At 50.3% G+C, this 22,216-nt stretch overlaps 2 protein-coding genes across 3 annotated transcripts in view; one reads left to right on the forward strand and one right to left on the reverse strand.

Moving 5' to 3' along the window:
* Positions 1-1,297: 1,297 nt before the first annotated feature.
* Positions 1,298-7,279, reverse strand: Psma7 (proteasome 20S subunit alpha 7). The gene is made up of 7 exons (XM_031372965.1): positions 7,087-7,279; positions 4,047-4,173; positions 3,424-3,548; positions 2,709-2,831; positions 2,202-2,321; positions 1,726-1,788; positions 1,298-1,501 (listed from the first exon to the last, which is right to left on the reverse strand). Exons 1-7 carry the CDS (start codon positions 7,180-7,182, stop codon positions 1,409-1,411), a joined length of 747 nt encoding a protein of 248 aa, XP_031228825.1. The 5' UTR covers positions 7,183-7,279; the 3' UTR covers positions 1,298-1,408.
* A 48-nt stretch (positions 7,280-7,327) lies between these two features.
* The window catches only part of Ss18l1 (SS18L1 subunit of BAF chromatin remodeling complex), a 25,983-nt gene continuing 11,094 nt past the window's right edge, over positions 7,328-22,216 (forward strand). Inside the window, exons 1-5 of one of the 2 annotated variants that reach the window (XM_031372963.1) lie at positions 7,328-7,677; positions 18,256-18,332; positions 19,123-19,207; positions 20,732-20,876; positions 21,485-21,682. In XM_031372963.1, the coding sequence (XP_031228823.1) occupies positions 7,609-7,677; positions 18,256-18,332; positions 19,123-19,207; positions 20,732-20,876; positions 21,485-21,682 (574 nt within the window). In that variant the 5' untranslated portion in view covers positions 7,328-7,608. Of the gene's footprint in view, positions 7,678-8,016; positions 8,254-18,255; positions 18,333-19,122; positions 19,208-20,731; positions 20,877-21,484; positions 21,683-22,216 lie in introns of those variants that run through there. The other variant, XM_031372964.1, reaches the window with a different exon arrangement.

Here is a 22,216-nt window from a genome sequence, read left to right on the forward strand (position 1 = left end):
TCCTTGTCAGCCTCTGGCTGCACTTAAGTGTTCTCATTCACTTTGAAATGAGCCAGTCTTTTTTTTTTTTCTTCCCCATTTTCAAGGTCACTGGCCTTATTTCCTTGATTGTAAATAGTTATGTTTATTTTAAAGGTGGTGGAGGGAGGGTGGGGACATAAATTTGTTGCATGAGTAAATGTGTCAGATCTTCTGTATAGCATGCATCCTCTGCCAGGGCATTTTGTTGAAAACAAGCACCTTGATAACCAAACCCCTTCAAAATAGCTGCAAAGCTTTAGTTCTGCACTGATGGAGTCACGTCGTAAAAGCTTGGCTTTATTTTTGTAGGACTTCAGAGCTGAGAGTAGAACATAGCGTTGGGGCTACTGTTGGGGTAATGCAAACTAAATAAACATTGAACTCTTCAAGTGCTGCCTTTGTCACCTGTGTCTTGCCTGTCGAATCTTTGCAGGCTAGGATTCAGAGGTACTTACAGGGAACTATATGGTGCACCAGAAAAGTGACCTGGTGGCCACAGACAAGTAGACAGGGTGGTTCTTGCTGGGCTGAACTCTCCAGTCTAGTATGGATGCAAGCTAGTATAGGCTCAGTCCTCAAGAGAGATGTGTGGTCACCAGGCTGGAGGAGCCTGCAGGAGGCCATCAGTCTTGGGACCATTGATAAGAATGCATGTGCTAGGTGGAAGCAGCGTCCTAAACCAGCAAACTGAAGAGGGTTTCCTTCTGCTTAGTCAGTGTTAAATCAAAGGGCAGGGCAAGGGAAGCTGTAAACCAAAGCAGATGGCAGGAAGATAGATAAACTGGTCTAGAAGCCAAGAGAAAGTGCAGCCAAAGAAAAAAAAGGTAGCCAGTCTCATGGTTAATGTAGAAAATGTGACAAACAGAAAAATGGAATGAGCACTGAGCTGTTTGGGGGTGGTATGGGAGATGGAGGTTTCCCTCCAGGTTTGTGTATGGGTGTATGCATGTCACTGAGTATATACATTTATCATACTTGTGAACTGGAGACAGTTGAAAATCATCTGATGTGAGTGCTGGGAACCAAACACAAGCCCTTTGGAAGAGCACCACCAAGTATCGAACAAAAGCCCCTGCTCTGCAGGTTTCGTTACTTCATTTGTATCTGTAGAGACTTGACCAAAAGTCTGAAAGGAAATGTACTAAGAACCCAGGACCTGTGCTACACCCTTCAATGCATGTCCTGAGAGTGAGTTAAGCAAGCTCTCCTGCAAGAGGCACCAAAGATCCCATCTTAACCACAACTGCTCCCAAATGACAGGTTCTCATCACAGAAAGAGTTAAAAAATGTAGTAGTTTATTGGACTTGGACAAATAGCCACAAGGCCCACAGCACCGAGGCTTGCCCGGATGGAGGCTCAAAGCTGCTCTGACCAGTGCCCTCTTCATCAAGATGCTTTCTTTTGCTTCTTCTTTTCATTTTCTTCTTTCTCCTTCTCGATTTCAGCAACATACTTCTCAATTTCTTCAGGATTTAGAATCTGCCCCACAAGAAGCATATCCATGGTTAATCTCTACACCATGGGATAGGGAGTCTACTTAAACAGCCCTGTGGAGTGCTGCTAAGAACAAGGCATGACCTCAAAGCAGCTGAGAGGGAGTGGGAATGTTCTCAAGACAAGGGCCAGGAGCCCTGTGAGAAAGTATACTTCAGAGGCCTGGGCTCCCTGTAAGCAAGAACCCTTCCATCCAAAAGGAGGCTTACCTTGAGGGGCTGATCCCGCCTCATAACGGCAAGTTCGATGTTTTTGCCACCTGACTGGACCACCTTGAAGAAGGCAAAGAGTCAAGGTATGTCTGGCCTCACATGGACCTAAATTTTGGCTCATGACTAAGCCTACCACTGACAGAACAGCTATTGCCCCAATGCTGCTGAGTCAGGCTTGCTCAAGCAAGATGCCTGTGTAACCTCCAGTCTGTACAGCAACTCTTCAATAGGCAGCAATGGCCACCAGGGTATTTCTAGCTCTACTCACTCTGGCTTAACCTACTTGCATCCTAATTCCATAATTCAGCAACACAAGCCTCTGGAAAGACCCAGTCACCTGGGCCACAGCTCAGCACTGCTTCTCATGTTCTGGCCTCAGGCAAGCCCCAACTGACCAAGCTGTATAGAACCCACCAACCATGCCACTGCCACCCAGCAGGCCTGCCCTGTTGTAGGGGGCATAGTGCACTCACTTCTAACAGTGCCTTGATCACGAGTTTGATGGTCAGATCATCTGTTTCAATGGCATCATCTGTGTAGTTCTTCTCCAGAAATTCACGCACCGACTTGGCACCCCGGCCTATGGCATTGGCCTAAAACACATTCATGTCTTAGTAGAGCCAGTCCGAGTGCCTGGCTAGTAGCTGCCTCCTTTATGGCCTGCAGTTGGCTCTCCAGAAGTGGGAGACCCAGGTCCTACGTTTTTTTCTGAAAAGGCTATTATCACTTGGTGTTGATCCTTGCCAACAATGAAAGTTCTTTTATTATCAAGAGCCACTTAGATTTCAACCTAGGCCCTCTCATAATCCCATTGCCCTTTGATACAATGCCCAAGAGGAATGTGGAATGTTTCGATTCCATACACATCGTGGAACAAAGAAGCAGTGCATGCAGAACTAAGCTCAGAGGTTATCTGTTTGCTGATGCCAGATCAGTACCTTCTAACAGCTTAAAGTTCCACTGTTCTGAAACAGACTTACCTTCCAGGCATGGTATGTGCCCGAGGGGTCAGTCTGATAGAGTCTGGGAGTGCCATCAAAGTCAAAACCCACAATTAGGGCAGAGATACCAAATGGCCTGCGCCCATTGCTCTGTGTATAACGCTGAAAAGAAAAGGAGCACTGTCAACCACAAAGTCCACGCCAGACACACAAGTGGTTAGTGAAGAGAGAAAACTAAGCCTCCCGAAAGCAACCTGCAATTCAGATGGTAAGTGAAACTGGAGAGCAGCTTTCAGTACATCCCTTTCCTCTTAGACACACCCAGAACTGGCAACATATTGTCTACCTTCTTTAAAGATTTATTTATGTGTATTTGCCTACATGAATGTGCACCATATTTATGTTTGGTATCGGAAGGGTTAGATCTCCTGCAAATGGAGTTAGAGACTGCTTGTAAGCTACTCTGGGTGCTGGGAATTGAACCTGGGTCTACAGAGCAGCTAATGTCTGTCCTTAACTGCTGAGATTACTGGAAGTCACCTCAACACAGGCAGACATGTTCCAGCTATAAGCTGCCTCTAAAGTTCATGAGCATCTTATTACAGAGTTGGGGGTGCATTTCAGCCCCCTCTCATCCAGAGTAGCAAGACAAATACTTGTACCCCCCTCCAGAGAACAGAATCAGAATGGCTCCAAGCCAGAAGATGCAACAGAATGGCAAGATGAAGTCACATGGCACCCTGACAGCACCTACCTGCTTCAGACTCGCAATGTAGCGGGTGATGTACTCCACAGTCACTGGGTCCTCCACTGTCAGCCTGTGGCTCTGGCACTCTACCCGGGCTCTGTTGATGACTATCCTTGCATCAGCGGTGAGACCTGAGACAAAGGCTCCTGTCAGGGCAGCTCATGGCTACCACTAAGTATAAGAACGTCAAGCCACACAGTGGTTGGTCATCACGTTCCCAAAGCACACCAGCTTTTGCAAGCTGTCCCAAGAAGCAAGTACACGGACAACTGCGAATCCAGTTATGCTGGCACTCAATCTGTTTAGTGGAAATCAAGACTTCTTAGGTGGGATCTGCTGAAGATGGTACCTGCCATCTCTGTGGTGAGAGTGAGACTCATCCCTCCAACCACAGGTGCTCCCAGACTGGAGAGTCAGTGACTCTTGCTGATGGGGACATGACTAACAGCAGCAGCCAGGTCCAGGAGTCCCCAGCAAAGACCCCAAGCTACAACTGCTCTTCTTGCTCTGTAGTCCAGGCTAGCCTGGAACTCAGTGACTCATATCCACTTCTTTGAATGGATCTCCAACTGCCCATCCCCTCCAACCAGTCACCAATGCTCCGCTTACCACCCTGGTCCAACTTATACCTGCAAAGGCCATACAGACGTTGTCGTCCAAGGCGCAGATCTTCCGGACTGTTCTTTCATCTTGTAGCTTAGCCACTGATTTTTTTTCCACACCAAGAACAACAATGTCCCTTCCTCGAACACCAACCTTAAATGGAAATACATAAGTTACTTTTAAGGATTGTATGAGGACAGCTGTTAATTTCTGACACAGCAGAGTGGAACAGGGTTATACAAGGCTTGGTGCAGGAGCCCTGCAGGAAAGTATGCCCACTTATATCTGGCCTACCGCTTGACAGACTACCACTCTGAGGATCCAGATCTGCTCCTGTAGACTAGGATAAGTTATCAGGACCTAAGTGCCAATCTCATGCCCTCAAAGCACCGAGGTGGTTACAACTAAATTGTAGCCTAATAGCTCTGAGACCTGAGAAGAAGCCTGAGCTAAACCCCAGGCCACAGTCCTGCCTGTCACACTGCACATAGCACTGGCAGGACCCCGTGTGCTACAGAGTGAAGGAAGCACTACCCACTGTTGACACCTCTCCTGCTCATGGCTACTACTGTAGAAGGGTAGAAGGGAGGCCACTGTTTAGACAGGAAAGTGGGCAGGGGATGTGGAATGGTGCTTGCCCAGCACCAAAACCAAACTCAAACCAAACAAATGTTGTAGGGATATTTGGTCATACTGTTAATGGTGTTATTTACTAAAAAACAAAACTTCTTTTTAGTTCTAGTATGGCTCAGCCTCAGCACACACCTCTACTCCAAGTACTTTCTGCTTGAATATTGTAAACAGGATTAAATAAAGTCAATCATAAGTCAAGAGGCAGGGCAAGCAACCAGTTGGCCGGAAGTGAGCATAAGATTAAGAAAAAAAAAACACTGTAAGAAGAAGTCAGGAGGGGCTGGAGAGATGGCTCAGTGGTTAAGAGCACTGACTGCTTTTCCAGAGGTCCTGAGTTCAAATCCCAGCAACCACATGGTGGCTCACGGCCATCTGTAACAAGATCTGATGCCCTCTTCTGGAATGTCTGAAGACAAGCTACAATGTACTTACATATAACAAATAAACAAATCTTTTAAAAAGTCAGGAGGATGGGATAGAGAGACACACAGAAAGCAGAAAGGAGGGACATTCAGTTTGAAGGTTTTTTGAGTCAGCAAGAGAAGGGGCAGCATTCCTGATAGGACACTGACTGAAGAGGAAGGTCAGTGGGTTCTTTCTCTGCCTCTCTGAGCCAGCAGGCTTTCACCCCAGTATCTGGTTCCTGAATCTTCATTGGTAAACAATAAAACCCCACAATAAACCCAGGAAACCTCACTGACACTTAACTATTCTCAATCAAGAGAGGAACAGAAACAAATGTGGCAATCCCAGAAAGGGTGGTTGGGCAGAGTGCACAACTCTGTGCCAGCTCCCTGTGATGTGGGACAGGATTCCTGGCCCCAGCCCTCCAGATACCAGGAACCTTCCACAATGCTCACCACGGGTCTGGAGTAATTTCACAAGTTCCTTCTGTGTTGACTCATGTGACCCGAAGAATCCAGAGAAGCTAGCTGCCAGTTGGGAGCACTGGAGACAGGCACCCCAGATTCCAGAACATTCCTACTGAGTGCATGGAGCCCAGAGGTCCTCAACCCCTTCTCCAACTTCAAAAGCAATTTTACTTTTAAGTATGTTGTGTCTGTGCACCTGAGTGCAGCTGCCCTTGGAACTTAAGTGTAAGGCAGTTTTGATCCTTAGAGCCTGGGTGCTGGAAACTAAACCAGTACTCTTCAACTACTGCATCATCTCTACAGCCCTCCAACTTTCTTTTGAGATAGGGTCTCACACTGAACCTGAAGCTCACAGATTCTGCTCCACTTACTGATCAGCAAGCCTGTCCCATGTATCCTCCTGCCTCTGCCTCTGAGGCACTGGGATTCCAGGCATGTACCGGGAGTGCTGGGAGCCTCAGAGCAAGCACTCCACCGATTTAGCTATCTCACCGGCTGCACAGGCTTTTGTTTTGTTTTGAAAGATGGTTTCTCACTAGCCATATCTCTTGGGTTTGGAGTGATGACTCAGCGGTTGGTTGGGCTTCCACAGGACCCCAGGTTCAATTCTCAGCACCCATATGGCAACTCCAGTTCCAGGGAATCTGACACACTCACACAGATATATATGTAGACAAAATGCCAAATGCACATAGAAATAACTTTAAAAAATTATTAATAATGCACACATACACAATCAGAAAAGAGAGTGTCTTTAGCTTTAGAAGCCCAGGCTGATTTTGTACTTGTGAGATTTTTCGAGCCTCAACCTTCTAAATGTCAGGATTATATAGGCCTCCACTTCCAAGCCTGGTCATTCCAGAGTTCTTGGGTGGATTGGGTCACCAAAAGCTTTGGGGCTTTAGTTTCAAGGAGATGAAGTACCTGGGAAATGCGTTTCAAGACTCGGAACCACGTGTGTTCCGGAAGATCCGGTGACTCGGGAAAAACAAAAACCAAAACTAAAACTGTCTCACTGCTGACGCTTACAGGTGTGGGGTAGCCCCTTCTCAAATAGCTCTAAGATCTGAACAAAACTGGGGCGCGGTGAGAGGGCCCACCGGAACCAGAACACAGCGTCGGTGGCGCAAGCGGACCCGGAAGCGGCCTGTCACCATCGCAGGGCGGATGAACCGCCCTTTGTTCACAACGCCCACCTGGGCCTAGCTCGCAGATCCCCAAGTCCCCGCCGGCGCCGGCCACAGCCAGCCTCCCGCCGCCCGCGCGCACCTGCGGCCTCCGCGGTCCGCGCCGCGCGCACAGCACCAAGATGGCCCCGGCCCAGCCCCGGGGATGCGCTCGCCTAGATGCTCCGCAGTGGGGAAGCCAGGCAAAATCGCCCGGCCCTCCCGGGAGCGCGGCGCACAGCCCCCGCGGCCTGGTGCCCTTCCTACGTCGTCACCACTCAGCTCCCGTCACCTCCTGGGCCACCCGCCGCCAGCAGATAGCACGGCCCCCGCGCCCAGGTCTGCGTGCCCCGCTTCCTTTTGCACCCCGCCGCGCGGGTCCCCGGCCGGCTCACCGCGGTGGAGCCCTTTTTGACCGCCTCCTGTGCGTACTCCACTTGGAAGAGGTGGCCGTCGGGCGAGAAGACGGTGATGGCGCGGTCGTAGCTCATCACTGCGGACGCGCGATCTCGGGCCGCCGCCGCTCAAAAGCGCACACTCACCGTCAGCACCCCGCCCGCCCGGGCCACGCTGCTGGCGTCCGGCGTCAGGGGGACGTGCGGCGCGGTGGGGCGGGGCAGGGCGGGCGGAACCACCGAAGCTCAGCACAGGGGGCGGCGTGGCGGCGACCGGCTGGACGCAGAGCGCAGGCCGGGTGCAGGGGGTCTCCGCGCCGTATCCGGTCCTGGGAGGCAGTCGCGTAAGGCGCGAGGACACGGGGGGCTCGAGCGCGCATTGGCAACAGGGAGGCGGGCGAGCCCACGGCACCGCGCCCCCCGCGTCCCCGCCCCCGCGCTGCGGAGAATGGGCACCTCGGGCCGCGGGGCGCAGCCGGAGAATAAACCCCAATGATCACGGGCTGAGTCCGCGCCACCACCATGTCCGTGGCCTTCGCGTCGGCGCGGCCGAGAGGCAAAGGGGAGGTCACTCAGCAGACCATCCAGAAGGTGGGCAGGGCCGAGGGGTACAGAATGCGGGAAGGCGCGGGGCACGAACAAAGCCAGGGCACAGCCCGCCGCACGGAGCCCTGACGGCAGCTCCGAGCGCCCCCAGGAAAGCCTGTGCCAACTTTGCCGGAGGCACTGGCAGCGGGGGCCAGGCGGCCGCAGCGGGTGGAGACCCCGGAGCACGTTGCGCGGTGTCCTCCCGGAGCGCCCCAAGCAGCAGACGCGGCAGAGCGAGACGCCAGGGCCCGCGGCCCCTCCAGCCCGGGCGGGGGCTTGTCGCGCTCTGCTGACAGCCCTGGTAGCGACGGTCGCGCGCCTTTGCGCGCAGCTTGGCGAGTGGAGAAGGGGGCGCAGGCAGCCTGGCGGCGCGCCGCTGCGGCGAGCTGGCTGCTCTGGTGAGGTACTGCGATGCCCTGCACAAAGGGGTCCAAAGTGTGCGTGCCGTCCCCAGGGCCTGCACCGCGGTCCGGAGCTTGCTGCACGCGGCGGACCTGAGGCTAACGCAGCCCCGCCCCCGCTCGGGCCACTGGGTATCAGCGAGCCTCGCCTCCTGCACACTGCCTTCAGACACCGCAGGTTTGTCCTGCCGTCTCTCAGTCCTATCCTTTATTTTGGGCCAGTTTCTCAGAGAAGGCGTTTGTGTGGGTTTGTGGACGGCTTTAAGAAAAGGAAGCTTTAAGTTTTGGCTTGGACACTTTAGCTTTTCACTGTTTGCCTTCGTGGATCTGAGCATCTTTCTTACACTCTTCGCTTTTCCTAACTCTGGTTCCTTTTACAGAATTCCTGAATTCTCTTGAGCCAGCTAGGTCCCAAAGGGCGTTGACCCCTCTACTGCCTCAGAGGCTTGTGGAGATTTTCTTCGCTTGTAGCCTGTTTCCCAGATCACCCTTGCTCTCCTCCTTAGGAATATAATGGTTCTCACAGCTGGCAAGTCCTAGTTAGCAGGGGAGATTATTGGAGCAGAGCAGAGTTACAGGTTTTATAGATCTCGCCACATTTAACTTTTTGCAGAAGTGACCTAGTGAAGGGGGCTACAGAGGCAATGCGGTAGAGCTAATAGTCGCCCTTCCATGTGGCTCCACAAGCTGCTGTCAGTGTGGCCATGAACTAGGGAGCTTGCTTGGTGGAGAGTGGGATAGTCCACACATTGGCGGTTGGAACAGTGTCCAGGCACTCTGGCTGCTGAATCCTAACAGTCGCTGTTTTCCAGCGCCACCTTTGGCCTCAACATTTAGTCAGAATTTTGTAGTCACACTTGCTCATCAAAGATCCTCAGTTTCTCCAGGCAAAGGTGTGTTGGAGGATTACCCCAAACATCAGATCACAAAAAGGAGACGTTTGCTGACCTCAGTTCAGGGCATCTTTGGAAGTGGGCCTTAAGCCTGTCAAGGTCCTTAACCTGATAGGGCCAGCAGTTCACTTCCTATCTCTCTGAATCCTTTACTGAGGAGTCTGAGAAGGCTTGAGGGGATGTGTCATGTACTTAAAAAGGAACTCTGGGGGCTGGAGAGATGGCTCAGCAGTTAAGAGCACTGACTGCTCTTCCAGAGGTCCTGAATTCAAATCCCAGCAACCACATGGTGGCTCACAACCGTCAGTAATGGGATCTGATGCTCTCTTCTGGGGTGTCTGAAGACAGCTATAGTGTACTCATATACATAAAATAAATAAATCTCTTTTAAAAAGAACAAAACAACAACAACAACAACAGAAAAAAAATGTGTGCTTTGACCTGGCTTGATGATGTACCACTGTAATCACATTCTGAAGCAAATGTGGCAAGATGGAAGATCTAAGAACAGCCTGAGCTACATGACAAGTTCAAAGGCAGCTCAAGATATATATAGATACAGATATAGATATATCTGTGTGTATATGTGTGTGTGTGTGTGTGTGTGTGTACACACACACACTATATATATAGATATATATGGCAAGACCCTGTATAGAAGCCAAAGGCTAGGGATGTATCTTGGTAGTAAAACTCTTGTCTAGCACGCAAAACTCCTAATCTACACACACACACACACACACACACACACACACACACAGTGTGCTAACCAGCCCATGCTAAGACCACTGGGGTGAGCCAGGGATTCCGAAGGAGAAGGCCAGTGGGTAGTGAAAGCAAACAAAGTAACAGCTTGTTCTTGGAGGATAGATCCTGCTCAGCCTTCACAGTCCCACAGAATGTCCTCTTCTTAATCTTCTCTTGACAGTCACAAGGCCATTGTAGGACTTTGAGGTATTGTTGGTGGCATATGAGTTAGTATGTACTGAGGTAGCTAGCCTTTGCCGGTCCCTAGTCTTGCATGGTACACCCTATATGCTATAGAATCCATACACAGGTTCTGCCTAAGCGGATGTATTCGTGTCCCATAACTTCCCTGACTGGCCACAACCCAGGTGACAACAGTTTTCACTCACTCATTCTGTGTTAGGTATGAAGAGTGTCTGGCTGCCCTCCTTCTGTCCTGCAGTTGTGGAGGAGGCTACCTCATACTTTCTCAACTTCTGGTGGCTCCCACAGCCTTTGGTGTCCTTTGGTCTGCAATGAGATCTCTGTTTTCCTCTTGTGGGAACTCCTTGCCTGTTTTTCTGCCTTTTCTTGTAAGGATAACGTTCTTATATGGTAACATTGATTTCCAGGTAGCTTTCTTTCCAAGTTTAGGGGCTTGCCATAGAAGCAAGGGTACGAGGTCAGGAAATTTGAGCAAGCCGTAAATAGTTCTAGATGTGGCCTGTCGGGAGTGGGGACCCAGAGTGGAAGTCTGCAGAGCTGCCCTGACCTGGAGCAAATGACCTTGTGACAGAGCATTGGCACCAGAGAGGGATGTAGTCAGAACTGTGCTTTTGTGTGGACATTGTGGATCTCTCTGGGATCCTGAGGTGGAGATGCAGCTGGCTAGAGCCCTCAGAGACAACACTGACCAAGGGCCAACTCTTGTCTTCCTCTTCACTTGCTAAGGGCCATAGTATACCAGTGTCCAGCACTTTGCGCTCCTGATGCAACCAGCTAGGATAGTGCAGTGATTCCCGTGGCTGCATGCCTATTAGAAGGCCCACTGGACGCCCCCTGCTGTTTCATACAACAACTACACAATAAAAGTTATCTCTGTTGCTGATTATATTGGATTGTTGTTGTTGTTGTTGTTAAGTACATGCATGGGTACAGGTGGAGGTCAGAGGATTGTGGAGTTCGTTCCTTCTCCTTTGATATGGGTTCAAGTCTCCAGGCTTCTAAAGCTAATCCTGTTAGGAAGGCATCTTGGAACGTTAGAGCTGTCCCCATTATGGCAAATGTGTGTGGAGCTGAGTGGGAGTCTGCTGTTAAAGTGGAGGAGTAATGGATCATGGGCAACAGTCCTCCCTAGGGGACCACAAGGTTTCTTGTCCCATCCCTGGAATGGGAAAGGAATAATATCCCTTTATTCCTCAGTCTGGAATCCAACTTGGCCTCTTTGCTTTCTGTCAGGCAGGGGGCTACCCTGCATGGTTCTCAGCCTGAGCCTTGCATTCCTCAGGTAGAGAGAAGCAGGGACAGGTATTCTTTGCCCTCTGCTCAGTGAGGCCTGGCTGGAAACACTCCCAAGAAGGCATCTCTGGCCAGAGGCCAGATCTGTTCCCCAATCTCAAGGGAGAGTCACTTGGAACAGGATTCAATGTCCATCACCTCCTTATGCCCCTATCCTTTGTGTGCCTTTGAAGAGAACACCTATATTGTTTGGTACTCCATGTTCTGCCATAGGCATGTTCTTAGATTTCTGGGCCAGCAGGCTTGCCTACCACTATCTCTGTGCTTAGAGGCCAGGGCCATTTCCAGGAAGTCCCCAAGCTACAGGTGATAAATGCACTGTGTCCAGCAGGTGCAGTGAGAGCTAGTTATGAGAACCAGCAATCAGAGCATGGCACTGAAACTATAGAAAACCAGTCAAGCTTCAGAGCCTAGTTCATGGCATTTGAAAGAGTAGGCAGTAGAGGGTGGGGGACTGTGGGATGCTGTGTAGAACAGGCTGTGGACATTTGTGCTACCTTTTAGCTTATGGCTCATTATAAGCATGTACATATGGGGTCCTCTGGTATAGAGGAATTTTAATCCAGCAGCATGGCTGCTCTGGCAAGGGATCACATCAAAGACCTTCTGGGTCTGTATGACCCCTTCTGGGTCTGAGTGTCTGGGCTGGAGTACAGACACTCTCTTAGTACCTGACAGTGAAGTACTCCCTGACAGTGACGGTAAGTTTAGCTTATAAAAGGAAGCAGCCATGCTTGAAAGCTACGTTTAATTGAGGGGCAGACAGAGTGACAAATCAGAGAAGGATTTGACAGAATGAGTCAGGCATAGGATACATCCAAGTCACATAAAAAACAGCACAGCAAAGCAAGGCAACTTAAGAGTAGTGAGGGAAGGGGCTAGAGAGATGGCTTAGAGGTTAAGAGTACGGACTGCTCTTCTACGGGTCCTGAGTTCAATTCCCAGCAACCACATGGTGGCTCACAACCATTTGTAATGGGATCTGATGCCCTCTTCTGGTGTGTCTGAAGAGAGTGACAATGTACTCATATACATAAAATAAATAAATTTTTTAAAAAAATAAATATATCTTTTAAAAAATAGTAGTGAGGGGGAGTGATTGTGTGTGTGTGGGGGGGGGGGGACAGTTTTACAGAGACAGGTTGCAGAGAAGCCAGACACAGGTGAAGATAGAATGAGCCAGAGAATGAGAAGAAGCCAGAAGATCAGAACATACTGCCTGTGTTCTAGGAGGCCATGTTATGAGTGTGAGGCCAAGCAGAACAATTCAGTTAAAAGCCAAGAGAAGGCAGATTGAGTCAGTCAGTTTGGAAGATTAGATTATATGAAGGTTACAAGCTTCCAGGCCTAGGCATAGGGATAGTTAGAACACAGAGAGAGGAATACTCTGGGCTTAGCCCAAACCATGCATATGCATAGCTTGAGTATAGCTCTCATCCCATCATCTGAAGAAATAAAAATAACATTTACACTCTGGACTGTGTGAGAGCAAAGAGGGCTGATCTAACTTCTTAGGCTCAAATTCTCTTCAGTTCTTTGTTTTTGTTTTTGTTTTTTTGTTTTTCAAGATAGGGTTTCTCTGTGTAGCCCTGGCTGTCGTGGAACTCACTCTGTAGACCAGGCTGGTCTCAAATTCAGAAGTCCACCTGCCTCTGCCTCCCAAGTACTGGGATTAAAGATATGCACCACCACTGCCTGGCTCCATCAGTTCTATTTGACACATGCTTTTTCAGTTTCCTGCTTTCAGAGGGAAGATAATGGTGCGTTAAAGCCACTTGAGCAGTATGGATGGGCCAGAATATCTCGGTGCCATTTTGCAAGAGTGCTGAGGACTCTGTAGAAAATGGTAGAAAACTGTGGCCAGTTCAGATCGTGTAAAGAGGCAGTTTGTGGCATGCAGTTTGGATTCATCTGAACATGCAAAGTTTTAATGTCATTTGCCATCTGTGTATCTTTCCTCAGTGTAGAGATTTTCATGGAGGCAGGGATCTGTGCTGTGCTGAGCTAACTCAGTCTTCTAAGTATTCAGAGATGCACGAGAACAGAAATGACACCCGTGTTGTCTCAGGAAGGTGGAAACATACTATATCTGTGGTCATATACTTTACTGTGTGTGTAGTCTTTGAAAACTGGGCATGTGTTAAGTGTGGTAGTGAGACTACAAGGCTGTGTGTACCTCCCACATATACTGCCTGTGTGTGATTTTGGAACTGCTTTGAAGCTTGCACAGCTAATTCACATCTTATGTTTTGGGTGAATGTTCAGTAGGTCTGCAGCACTCTCCTAGAGTGTGCTCAGATTGGGCATCTAGAAATGACTCAAAGACAGCTGCATCACCAAAGGCCTCTCTAGCATGAGGGACAGTGGTAACCTGCAGCATACTACACAGGCTGCAGACTGCTCAGCGGGTTGGAGAGCCTCCTCCAGGTGAGTAGGTGTGTCTGGGAGTCTTCCCAGTGGTCCTTTCTGCTTATATACTCTTGAGGCCTAGTGAATCTAGTCAGTTTCAGGGACTTCCTGAAGCTATTTTGAGTTGTTTACTTCCTGTCTTAAGGAAGGTCCCTATAGAAGGCAGTGCTTCACCTCTCAGAAAATCCTGTCCTAAAATGCTATGTGTCTCACCTCCCTTTTCACATCCTGGTCTTTAGAGAGCTTTTCTCTAGGATGGAAGGGAACAGGAAACAGGGAGATGAGATAGACGTTCGTGCTCAGGACCTCAGCCCATGGACTGGAACCACTCACAGTGGAGGATGGGTCTTCTCATCTGAGTCGAATCTAGGTAATTCTTCAGTTATAGGCACTTGTGAGCTTTTCGAGTGGGTGCTAGGAATTGAACTCTGGTCCTGAAAGATCAGGTCCTCTGTAAGATCAGCATTTCCCCTTAATCACAGAGTCACCTCTCCATCCCTATTGTTTTGATTTTTGACAAGGTCTCACTGTGTAGTTCTGACTGGCCTAGAACCCACTATGTAGACCAGGTTAGCCTTCAACTTTTTTTGTTGTTGTTGTTTTGTTTTTTGTATTTCGAGACAGGGTTTCTCTGTATAGCCCTGGCTGTCCTGGAACTCACTGTGTAGACCAGGCTGGCCTCGAACTCAGAAATCCACCTGCCTCTGCCTCCCAAGTGCTAGGATTAAAGGCGTGTACCACCACTGCCTGGCCAGCCTTCAACTTTTGACATTCTTTCTGCCCAAGTACTGGTGTTACTGGCATACATTGCCATACCTGGCTTTCATTTTGTTTTTACAGATTTTTAACTTCCAAAAGTTTTTTTGGTTTTTTGTTTTGTTTTGTTTTGTTTTTGGCTCCCTGTGGTTTTTATTCAGTCTGTGTTGACTTTATTTGTTGGGTTTTTTTGAGACAGGATTTCTCTGTGTAGCCCTGGCTGTGCTGCAACTAACTGCAGACCAGGCTGGCCTTGACTCAGAAATCCACCTGTCCCCTCCTCCTGAGTGCTGGGATTAAAAGCATGAGCCACCAATATGCAGTTATTTTTTTAAAGATTTATTTATGTATGTGTGTATGTATGAATATATATATATACACCACACATATATGTGCCAGTGTATACATATATATATACCCACATGTATATACACAAATGTGTGCATACACACACACTGCAGGGAGAGTGAGTGCTCTATTTGCATGCCAGAAGAGGGCATCAGATCCCATTATAGGTAGTTGTGAGCCACCATGTGGTTGCTGGGAATTGAATTCAGGACTTCTGGAAGAACAGTCAGTTCTCTTAATCACTGAGCAATTTCTCTAGCCCTATTTTTTTGTTTTTTGAGACAAGGTTTCTCTGTGTAGCCCTGGTTATCCTAGAACTCACTCTGTAGACCAGGCTAGCCTTATACTCACAGAAATCTGCCTTCCCCTGTGTCCAAGTGCTGGCATTAAAAGCATGCGCCGATACTGCCCAGAATCCTATATGAACTTTAAATAGCCCTGTTATCTTTCATTAATATAGTAACTTGTCTCGAGAAAAACAAATATATATATATATATATATATATACATGTATGTATATATATATATATATATAGTAACTTGTCTTTATTGTTGTGTTTTGAATATAGAGTTGTTGTTTTCTTCTTGATCTTGGTTGCTCCAGGTGTTGGCCATTGAGATCCAATCTGAGGGATTAAATTGGAGTTCTACATGTTAGGCAGATACTCAGCCACTGGAATGCATACCTAGCCTATGAGTCTAGATTGGAAGTCCTGTGTGTTAGGCAGAGTTCTACCACTGGATTGTATACCTAGCCTTTGGGTCTAGATTAGAGTCCTGCATGTTAGGCAGAATTCTACCACTGGATTGCACACCTAGCCTTTGGGTCTAGTTTCTAACCCAGAGGACAGACATGCTTCCTCCATAGGCTGATGCTGGCTGACATGGATCAACCATGTTGAGCCTGGGACAGGGTCCAATGTCCCTGTGTGACAGCCAGATGTGTAGTCCTCGATGTGAGAGGCTCTCTACCTTCCAGGTATATGGTGTTTCCTTGCAAACACACCTGGAGCTCCCATCTCTCCTAGCGAGGTACAGGCAGGGGACACTCCTGTCCTGAGCCTTGACAACCACTGCTCAGATCTTACCTGTCTGTTTGCTTCTCTCCGTGAGACCTCCAACTACCAGCAGTTGTCCTATTCTTGTGGTCCTTGGAAGTTCCTGGTTCCTGCAGGCAGATTGTGAGGGTCTGGCCCTCTTGGCCTGTGTTGTGTCTCTCCTGTGAATGTCTTTAAACTAAGCAAGTGAGCACCCCATTTGCTGTTTTAAGAAAGCATGGGCTGGAGATGCTGCTCAGCAGTTAAGCATGTACTGCCCTCGCTGAGGCTCCAAGTTCAGTTCCTAGCATCCTCACTGAGCAGCTCACAACCACCTGTAACTGCAGCTCTAAGGGTCTGACCCTCCTCTTCTGGTCTCTGTGGGTCATGCACATACGAGCACACAAGTAAACACATACACACATAGTTAGAAAAGCAAATGTTTTTTTGTTTTTTTTGGTTTTTTTTGGTTTTGTTTTTTCGAGACAGGGTTTCTCTGTATGGCCCTGGCCATCCTGGAACTCACTCTGTAGACCATGCTGGCCTCGAACTCAGAAATCCGCCTGCTTCTGCCTCCCAAGTGCTGGGATTAAAGGCGTGTGCCACCACCTCCCGGCGAAAAGCAAACCTTAAAACATGGCAACAGTTCAGTATTTCCTTATGCATACAAATGCTAGGTCCTGTATGAATCAGTGCTGTCCCCTCTGGGTAGCTATACCACAAAGCTGGCTCCAGCCTGTCTGCATCTTCCCTTTGGCTGTTGTGGCTTACACAACAACCTGGACATGCTGTGGGGAGTTTACTTTGTGTCCTTGGAGAGAGCCTCTCCTTGAGAGTAAGGGGTTGAAGAAGAGGTTTCTGGGAGCCTTGCTTGTGGGTGGGAGCAGGGGAGCTGGGGAGAGGGGGAGGGAAGGAGTGAAAGTCCTTACCTGGCCTTTAGATCACTCTTAGTGCTCACAAGCAGCTTCTGAGCGGCAGCGCCCCCTGGTGGGCACTCTGTCCAGGAAAACAGTGGAGAGGAGACCTTTAACCGACAAAGGAGCTGGACAGGCGGGACTGCACCTGGGGTTCTACAGGCTGAGGTGCAGTGCTGGTGCTGGGCGCTGGTCTCAGCCAGAGGGCAGGTCCAGGGATCCACAATGCAATAGAGAGAAGGGCAGCAGGCAGCCTAAAGGAACCGGGCAAGCGTGTGTTTTTGTGAAGGTGGAGGAAGTACCTGTCTGATGGGAGCACTTGAGTACAGACCCTGTGTGGCACAGGAAGTAGCAGGTATTCCAGGCTTCCTCCCCAAGGGACACTGGTCATTCCAAGTAGAAAGTGTCTCAGCGCTGTGCCTGCTGGCTGTCCTCCGTCCACTGGCTTGCCACACTTCTCCTGTCCCCTCCTATCTCTCCCTCTGCCTGCCTTTCTCAGATGCCCCTCAAGGACCATCAGGTAGGCAGAAGGCCCTTGTGTACCGTGCCTGTCCATAAGCTTGGCCCCCTTCACTCACAAGCATTTTCACACTGTCCCTGATATCCCACTCAGTGTTACTGGTCACTGGAACCAGTACATGCCAGGGAAGCCCTGGGGTCTGTGGAGGTCAGACCTCACATGACTGAGTTTGGGAAGAGCATGCTAGAATCTCCAACAAGCATGCCAGCATATCCTTGGACACCCTGGGAGTTCAGCCCAGTGCCTTCCAGCACTGCCACATGTACCAGCCGCCTGGGCAGGTGCAGGCCTGGGATCTATATTTCTGACCAGTTCCCTACAGTGCTACAGCTGACGAGTGTGGGCTCTGCCTGCTAGAGTGAGAATCAACTTCCTTCTCCCTGGAACAGAGTCTCTGACCTGCACCACATTTCTGGAAGCCCATGGCCCATCTCTGGCATGTTCATGCCTGACCACTCACATATCACTCCATGTTTTTAATCCGGACCCTCTGATGTGTAAGACAGTCTCAATACAGGGCCAGCCTCTGCAGAGTGTAGCCTGGGCCTCTGCCCCTCTTCCTTTCATATCCTCAGGGCTCACAGATTGGTAGTCAGGTTTCTCATTGTCTTGCCTAGTCTTGTGTATCTACAGTGCCTCCTACAGGCCATATAATTCCCGGGCTTCTCTCAATGGCCCAGGCTGAACATAGCCTGCAGGGATGGATGTAAGTTGCCTCTGCCTTCTTGTGGAGTTGAGATGTGAGAGTCTGTGGAGCTCTTTTGGTAGGGGCCGGGACCCGTAGTAGGTGCCCAGGGATGGATGTAAGTTGCCTCTGCCCTCTCATGGAGTTGAAATTTGAGGTCTGTGGAACTCTCTAGGTAGGGGCTGGGACATGGAGTGAGTGCCCCATTAAGCTGCCCCTGCCCTCTTGTGGAATCGTGATTTGAGGGTCTGTGGAGCTCTCTAGGTAGGGGCCTGGAGTGGGTACCCCTAGCACACTTCGCAAGGGTCCTGACACCCTAGATGTAAACCACCTGCTGTGTGACCCTGCATGCACCCTGCTTGTCTCTCCCCCAGATGCTGGATGAGAACCACCATCTGATCCAGTGTATCCTGGACTACCAGAGCAAAGGCAAGACAGCTGAGTGCACCCAGTGAGTAACCATGCCAGCCCAGGACCTGGCCAGCCCCATCTCTGTGACCGCCTTCTCCATGTGCTGGGAAAGCTGCCTTGGTGCAGAGCAGAGGGAGGTCAGATATGGTCTCAAGAGAGCAAGTGAGGTGGGAAGCCTTCCCATCAGGGCTTGGAGAAAAGAGCCAAGGGGGAACATGGAGGAGTGTTTCCACAGCCTCCATCTATGGGGCCCATAGTAGACCCAACCAGGAGACAGCAGAGTACCTCAGACCTCTCTCTCACCTTCACGGGGGGCCTTGGATCCCCTTGGGGATCCTGGGCCCTTACCTTACGCATTTGGTTGGAGAGAAGTGAGACTTTGCCCGGTGTGCTGTGTGGGTGAAGTGTGGGTGATGCGCCTCAGTCCCCTGGGCCCTTCCTGTTTCCTTCCAGGGCTCCTCAGGATGTCTACTCCACGGAGTCAGCCTCACATCTGGCTCTGCGGAGCAGGGCTCCGTTCCCTGTTGCCCTGCTATGATCTTCAGGCCTCTCCTCTCCTATCGACCCAGTGCCGCCTTCCTCCTGGCTTACACTTCAGGGTCTTCCCAGGGTTCAGTCATGGGCCAGGAGCCTGCTTAGGACTTGGCTGGACCTGACCCCTTGCTGGACTGTGGAGAGCAGCCAGCTGCCCCTAGCCTAGCGTTTCCAGCCTGGCCTAGGTGTCAGTGTTCACTGTCCTGCCAGGCTGGAGCTTGAAGCCGACTTGGTTAGATTTGGCCTCTACGGTGGATGCGGCAGCTTGTCCTGCTTCACCTGGACCTTCTCCGCAGGTACCAGCAGATCCTGCACCGGAACCTGGTCTACCTGGCCACCATAGCAGACTCCAACCAGAACATGCAGTCTCTGCTTCCCGCGGTAGGTCCCACAACCAGTTTCCACGAGTGTGACCTCAAGTAGACAGGCGACCAACAGCAGCCCAGATCAGAAATTAGGGGTTCTGGCAAAAAACCCCCCCCGTCATATAGGGAGAGGTCGTGAATGGCTACGGTAGACAGGAAGAACTGGAACTTAGCTTATTTAGTTTAGGGAGATGACCCCAGAACCAGCCCTGGGAATGTTAGCAGTGAGTGGCAGGAGCGACATTGTTGTAAACCCTTCCTATTCTTCTTTGTCTCTGTGGTGCTGAGGGTTAAATGCAGGACCTCATGCATTGTAAGCCCCTCCGAATGGCGTGTGCACTCCCAGTGCGTATGGGATAGAAAAATAACGAAGTCTTTCTTGATAATAAATAATAAATAAGTCTTTCTAGATGTACTCCTTTAATCCTAGCACCTGGGAAGATGACACAGGAGGATTGCTGTCAGTTTGAAGCTAAACTGGGCTATATCAAGAACCAAGCGAGCTAAAGCTACACACTATGAATCCTGTCCCCCCAAAAAAAAAAAAAAAAAAAAAATGGAAGAAAGTTAAAAGGGGAAATCTCCAGTACAGTCACGTCCCAGATATTGCTATAAATATTTTATTGACTGTTTGATTTTCTGTAAATGCATTTTCCCTGAATTAAACTTTAACTGTGATGTCAGATTCTATGCCTGTAGCTGCATGAGGTAACATGGTAACATGGCCAAGAGAAGGAGCCACCCATGATGACCAAGGCTGATTGCAGGTGCCAGGGCAGATGTGTTACCGGGAAATGACTCTGTCCTAGTGCATGGCTCCTTTGGAAAGTGGAGATGTTACAAGTGGCGTCACCTCGGTCAGCTGTGGTGTTGCTCTTGCTGGAGACAACCCTTTTTATTTCTTTTCAGTACTAGGGTTGAACCTAGAGCTTTTTGCATATGAAACTATGTCCTCAGGCCTCTTTTTATATCTTAAAAATAAGTTTTAAGTCTCCAGATCTGTTTTACCAAGGCTGAACTTGAACACACTCTAGCTCAGGCAAGACTTGAACTTGCCATCCTCCTGCCTCCATTTCTCTGCTGAGACTGTGGGCCTGCAGCACTAGGCCTGGTTGGGAGCTCCTTTTCTTGGCCAGGCATAGGTAGTGCGTGCGTGCGTGCGTGCGTATGCGCGCGCGCGCTTGTGTGTGTGTGTGTGTGTGTGTGTGTGTGTGTGTATGTGTGTGCGCAAACCTGCAGCCACTGTTTGGTGAAGAGAAGAGCCACCCCCCTTCTTCGCCATGTTTGACTGAGGAGATGTATGGAGGATGAGAGAGGAGAGGATACAGGAAGCCACCTCATGCACTGACTGTTCATCGATGAGATGTAGGCACTACAACCCTTGACCAGCTTATTTGTGTCTGAATGTCTCTATCTCAGCTCAGCACCATGCTGGCCAGTGGCCGTGCAATTCCCATGGGTCACTGAGTCCCCGGGGTGGCTCTTGGTGCTTATTCCCTGAGCTAACTCTCTCTTGCTCTAACCCCTCTGTCGTCTACAGCCTCCAACACAGAACATGAACCTCGGCCCCGGAGCACTGAGTCAGAGCGGTTCCAGCCAGGGGCTGCACCCCCAGGGCAGCCTTAGTGATACTGTCAGCACAGGCCTGCCCCCTGCCTCCCTCATGCAGGGCCAGATCGGTAACGGTGAGCAGGTTTGCTGCAACGATGTCACCAAGGTAGCTACAGATAGCAGGCTGTAGTGGCAGCCTACGCCCAGCAGGGCTGGGCACAGTGCCTTTCCTCCTATCCTGCGCCCACCTCACTTACCCTGTGCTGGCCACAGGTATCCTCTAAGCCTAAGTGTGTGTGGTGGTTAGTAACCACGCAGACAACATGAAGCTGACTCCCAAGTACTCAGGTCCACTGACTCTGTCCTGTGGTGTTTCATGTATGGTCACGTGTTCCTGCTTGCGTTCTTTAGGAATGATAGTGTGGTGTTGCCACCGCTCGCCCTACAAAATAAGAATTCCTACTAGCAACTGTGGGCTCTCGGGAACCGCGTGCATGTGTGTGTGCGCGTGTGTGTGCACGTGCGTGCGTGCGTGCGTGTGTGTGTGCGCGTGCGTGCGTGTGTGGGTGTGGGTGTGGGTGTGTGTGCGCGTGCTTGTGTTCATTAATCACTCACCCCATTCCTAAGTGTTACTGACCTGGGGTTAGCTTTCCTCCTCAAAGTTACCTGAAGGGAACATGGATGTCTTTACCTCGAGGTGGAAACCGGTGCCTGATGTTACCTCTCCTACGCTTCCTGGCAGGTCCAAACCACGTGTCCATGCAGCAGACAGCCCAGAGCACGCTGCCCACAACCTCCATGAGTATGTCAGGCAGTGGCCATGGTACTGGGCCTGGGTACAGCCACTCGGGCCCTACCTCACAGAGTGTCCCCATGCAAGGGCAAGGTGCCATCAGCAACTATGTGTCTCGGACCAACATCAACATGCAGTCCAACCCAGGTACTGTCCCTACCCCAGGTACTGTCCCTATCCCAGGTACTGTCCTATCCCAGGTACTGTCCCTACCCCAGGTACTGTCCCTATCCCAGGTACTGTCCCTATCCCAGGTACTGCCCTATCCCAGGTACTGTCCTATCCCAGGTACTGTCCTATCCCAGGTACTGTCCCTACCCCAGGTACTGTCCCTACCCCAGGTACTGTCCCTATCCCAGGTACTGTCCCTATCCCAGGTACTGTCCCTATCCCAGGTACTGTCCCTATCCCAGGTACTGCCCTATCCCAGGTACTGTCCCTATCCCAGGTACTGCCCTATCCCAGGTACTGTCCCTATCCCAGGTACTGCCCTATCCCAGGTACTGTCCCTATCCCAGGTACTGCCCTATCCCAGGTACTGTCCCTATCTCAGGTACTGTCCCTATCCCAGGTACTGCCCTACCCCAGGTACTATCCCTATCCCAGGTACTGTCCTACCCCAGGTACTGTCCCTACCCCAGGTACTGTCCCTACCCCAGGTACTGTCCCTACCCCAGGTAC

The sequence above is a fragment of the Mastomys coucha genome, unplaced genomic scaffold, assembly GCF_008632895.1.
Source record: "Mastomys coucha isolate ucsf_1 unplaced genomic scaffold, UCSF_Mcou_1 pScaffold15, whole genome shotgun sequence".
Classification (NCBI taxonomy): domain Eukaryota; kingdom Metazoa; phylum Chordata; class Mammalia; order Rodentia; family Muridae; genus Mastomys; species Mastomys coucha.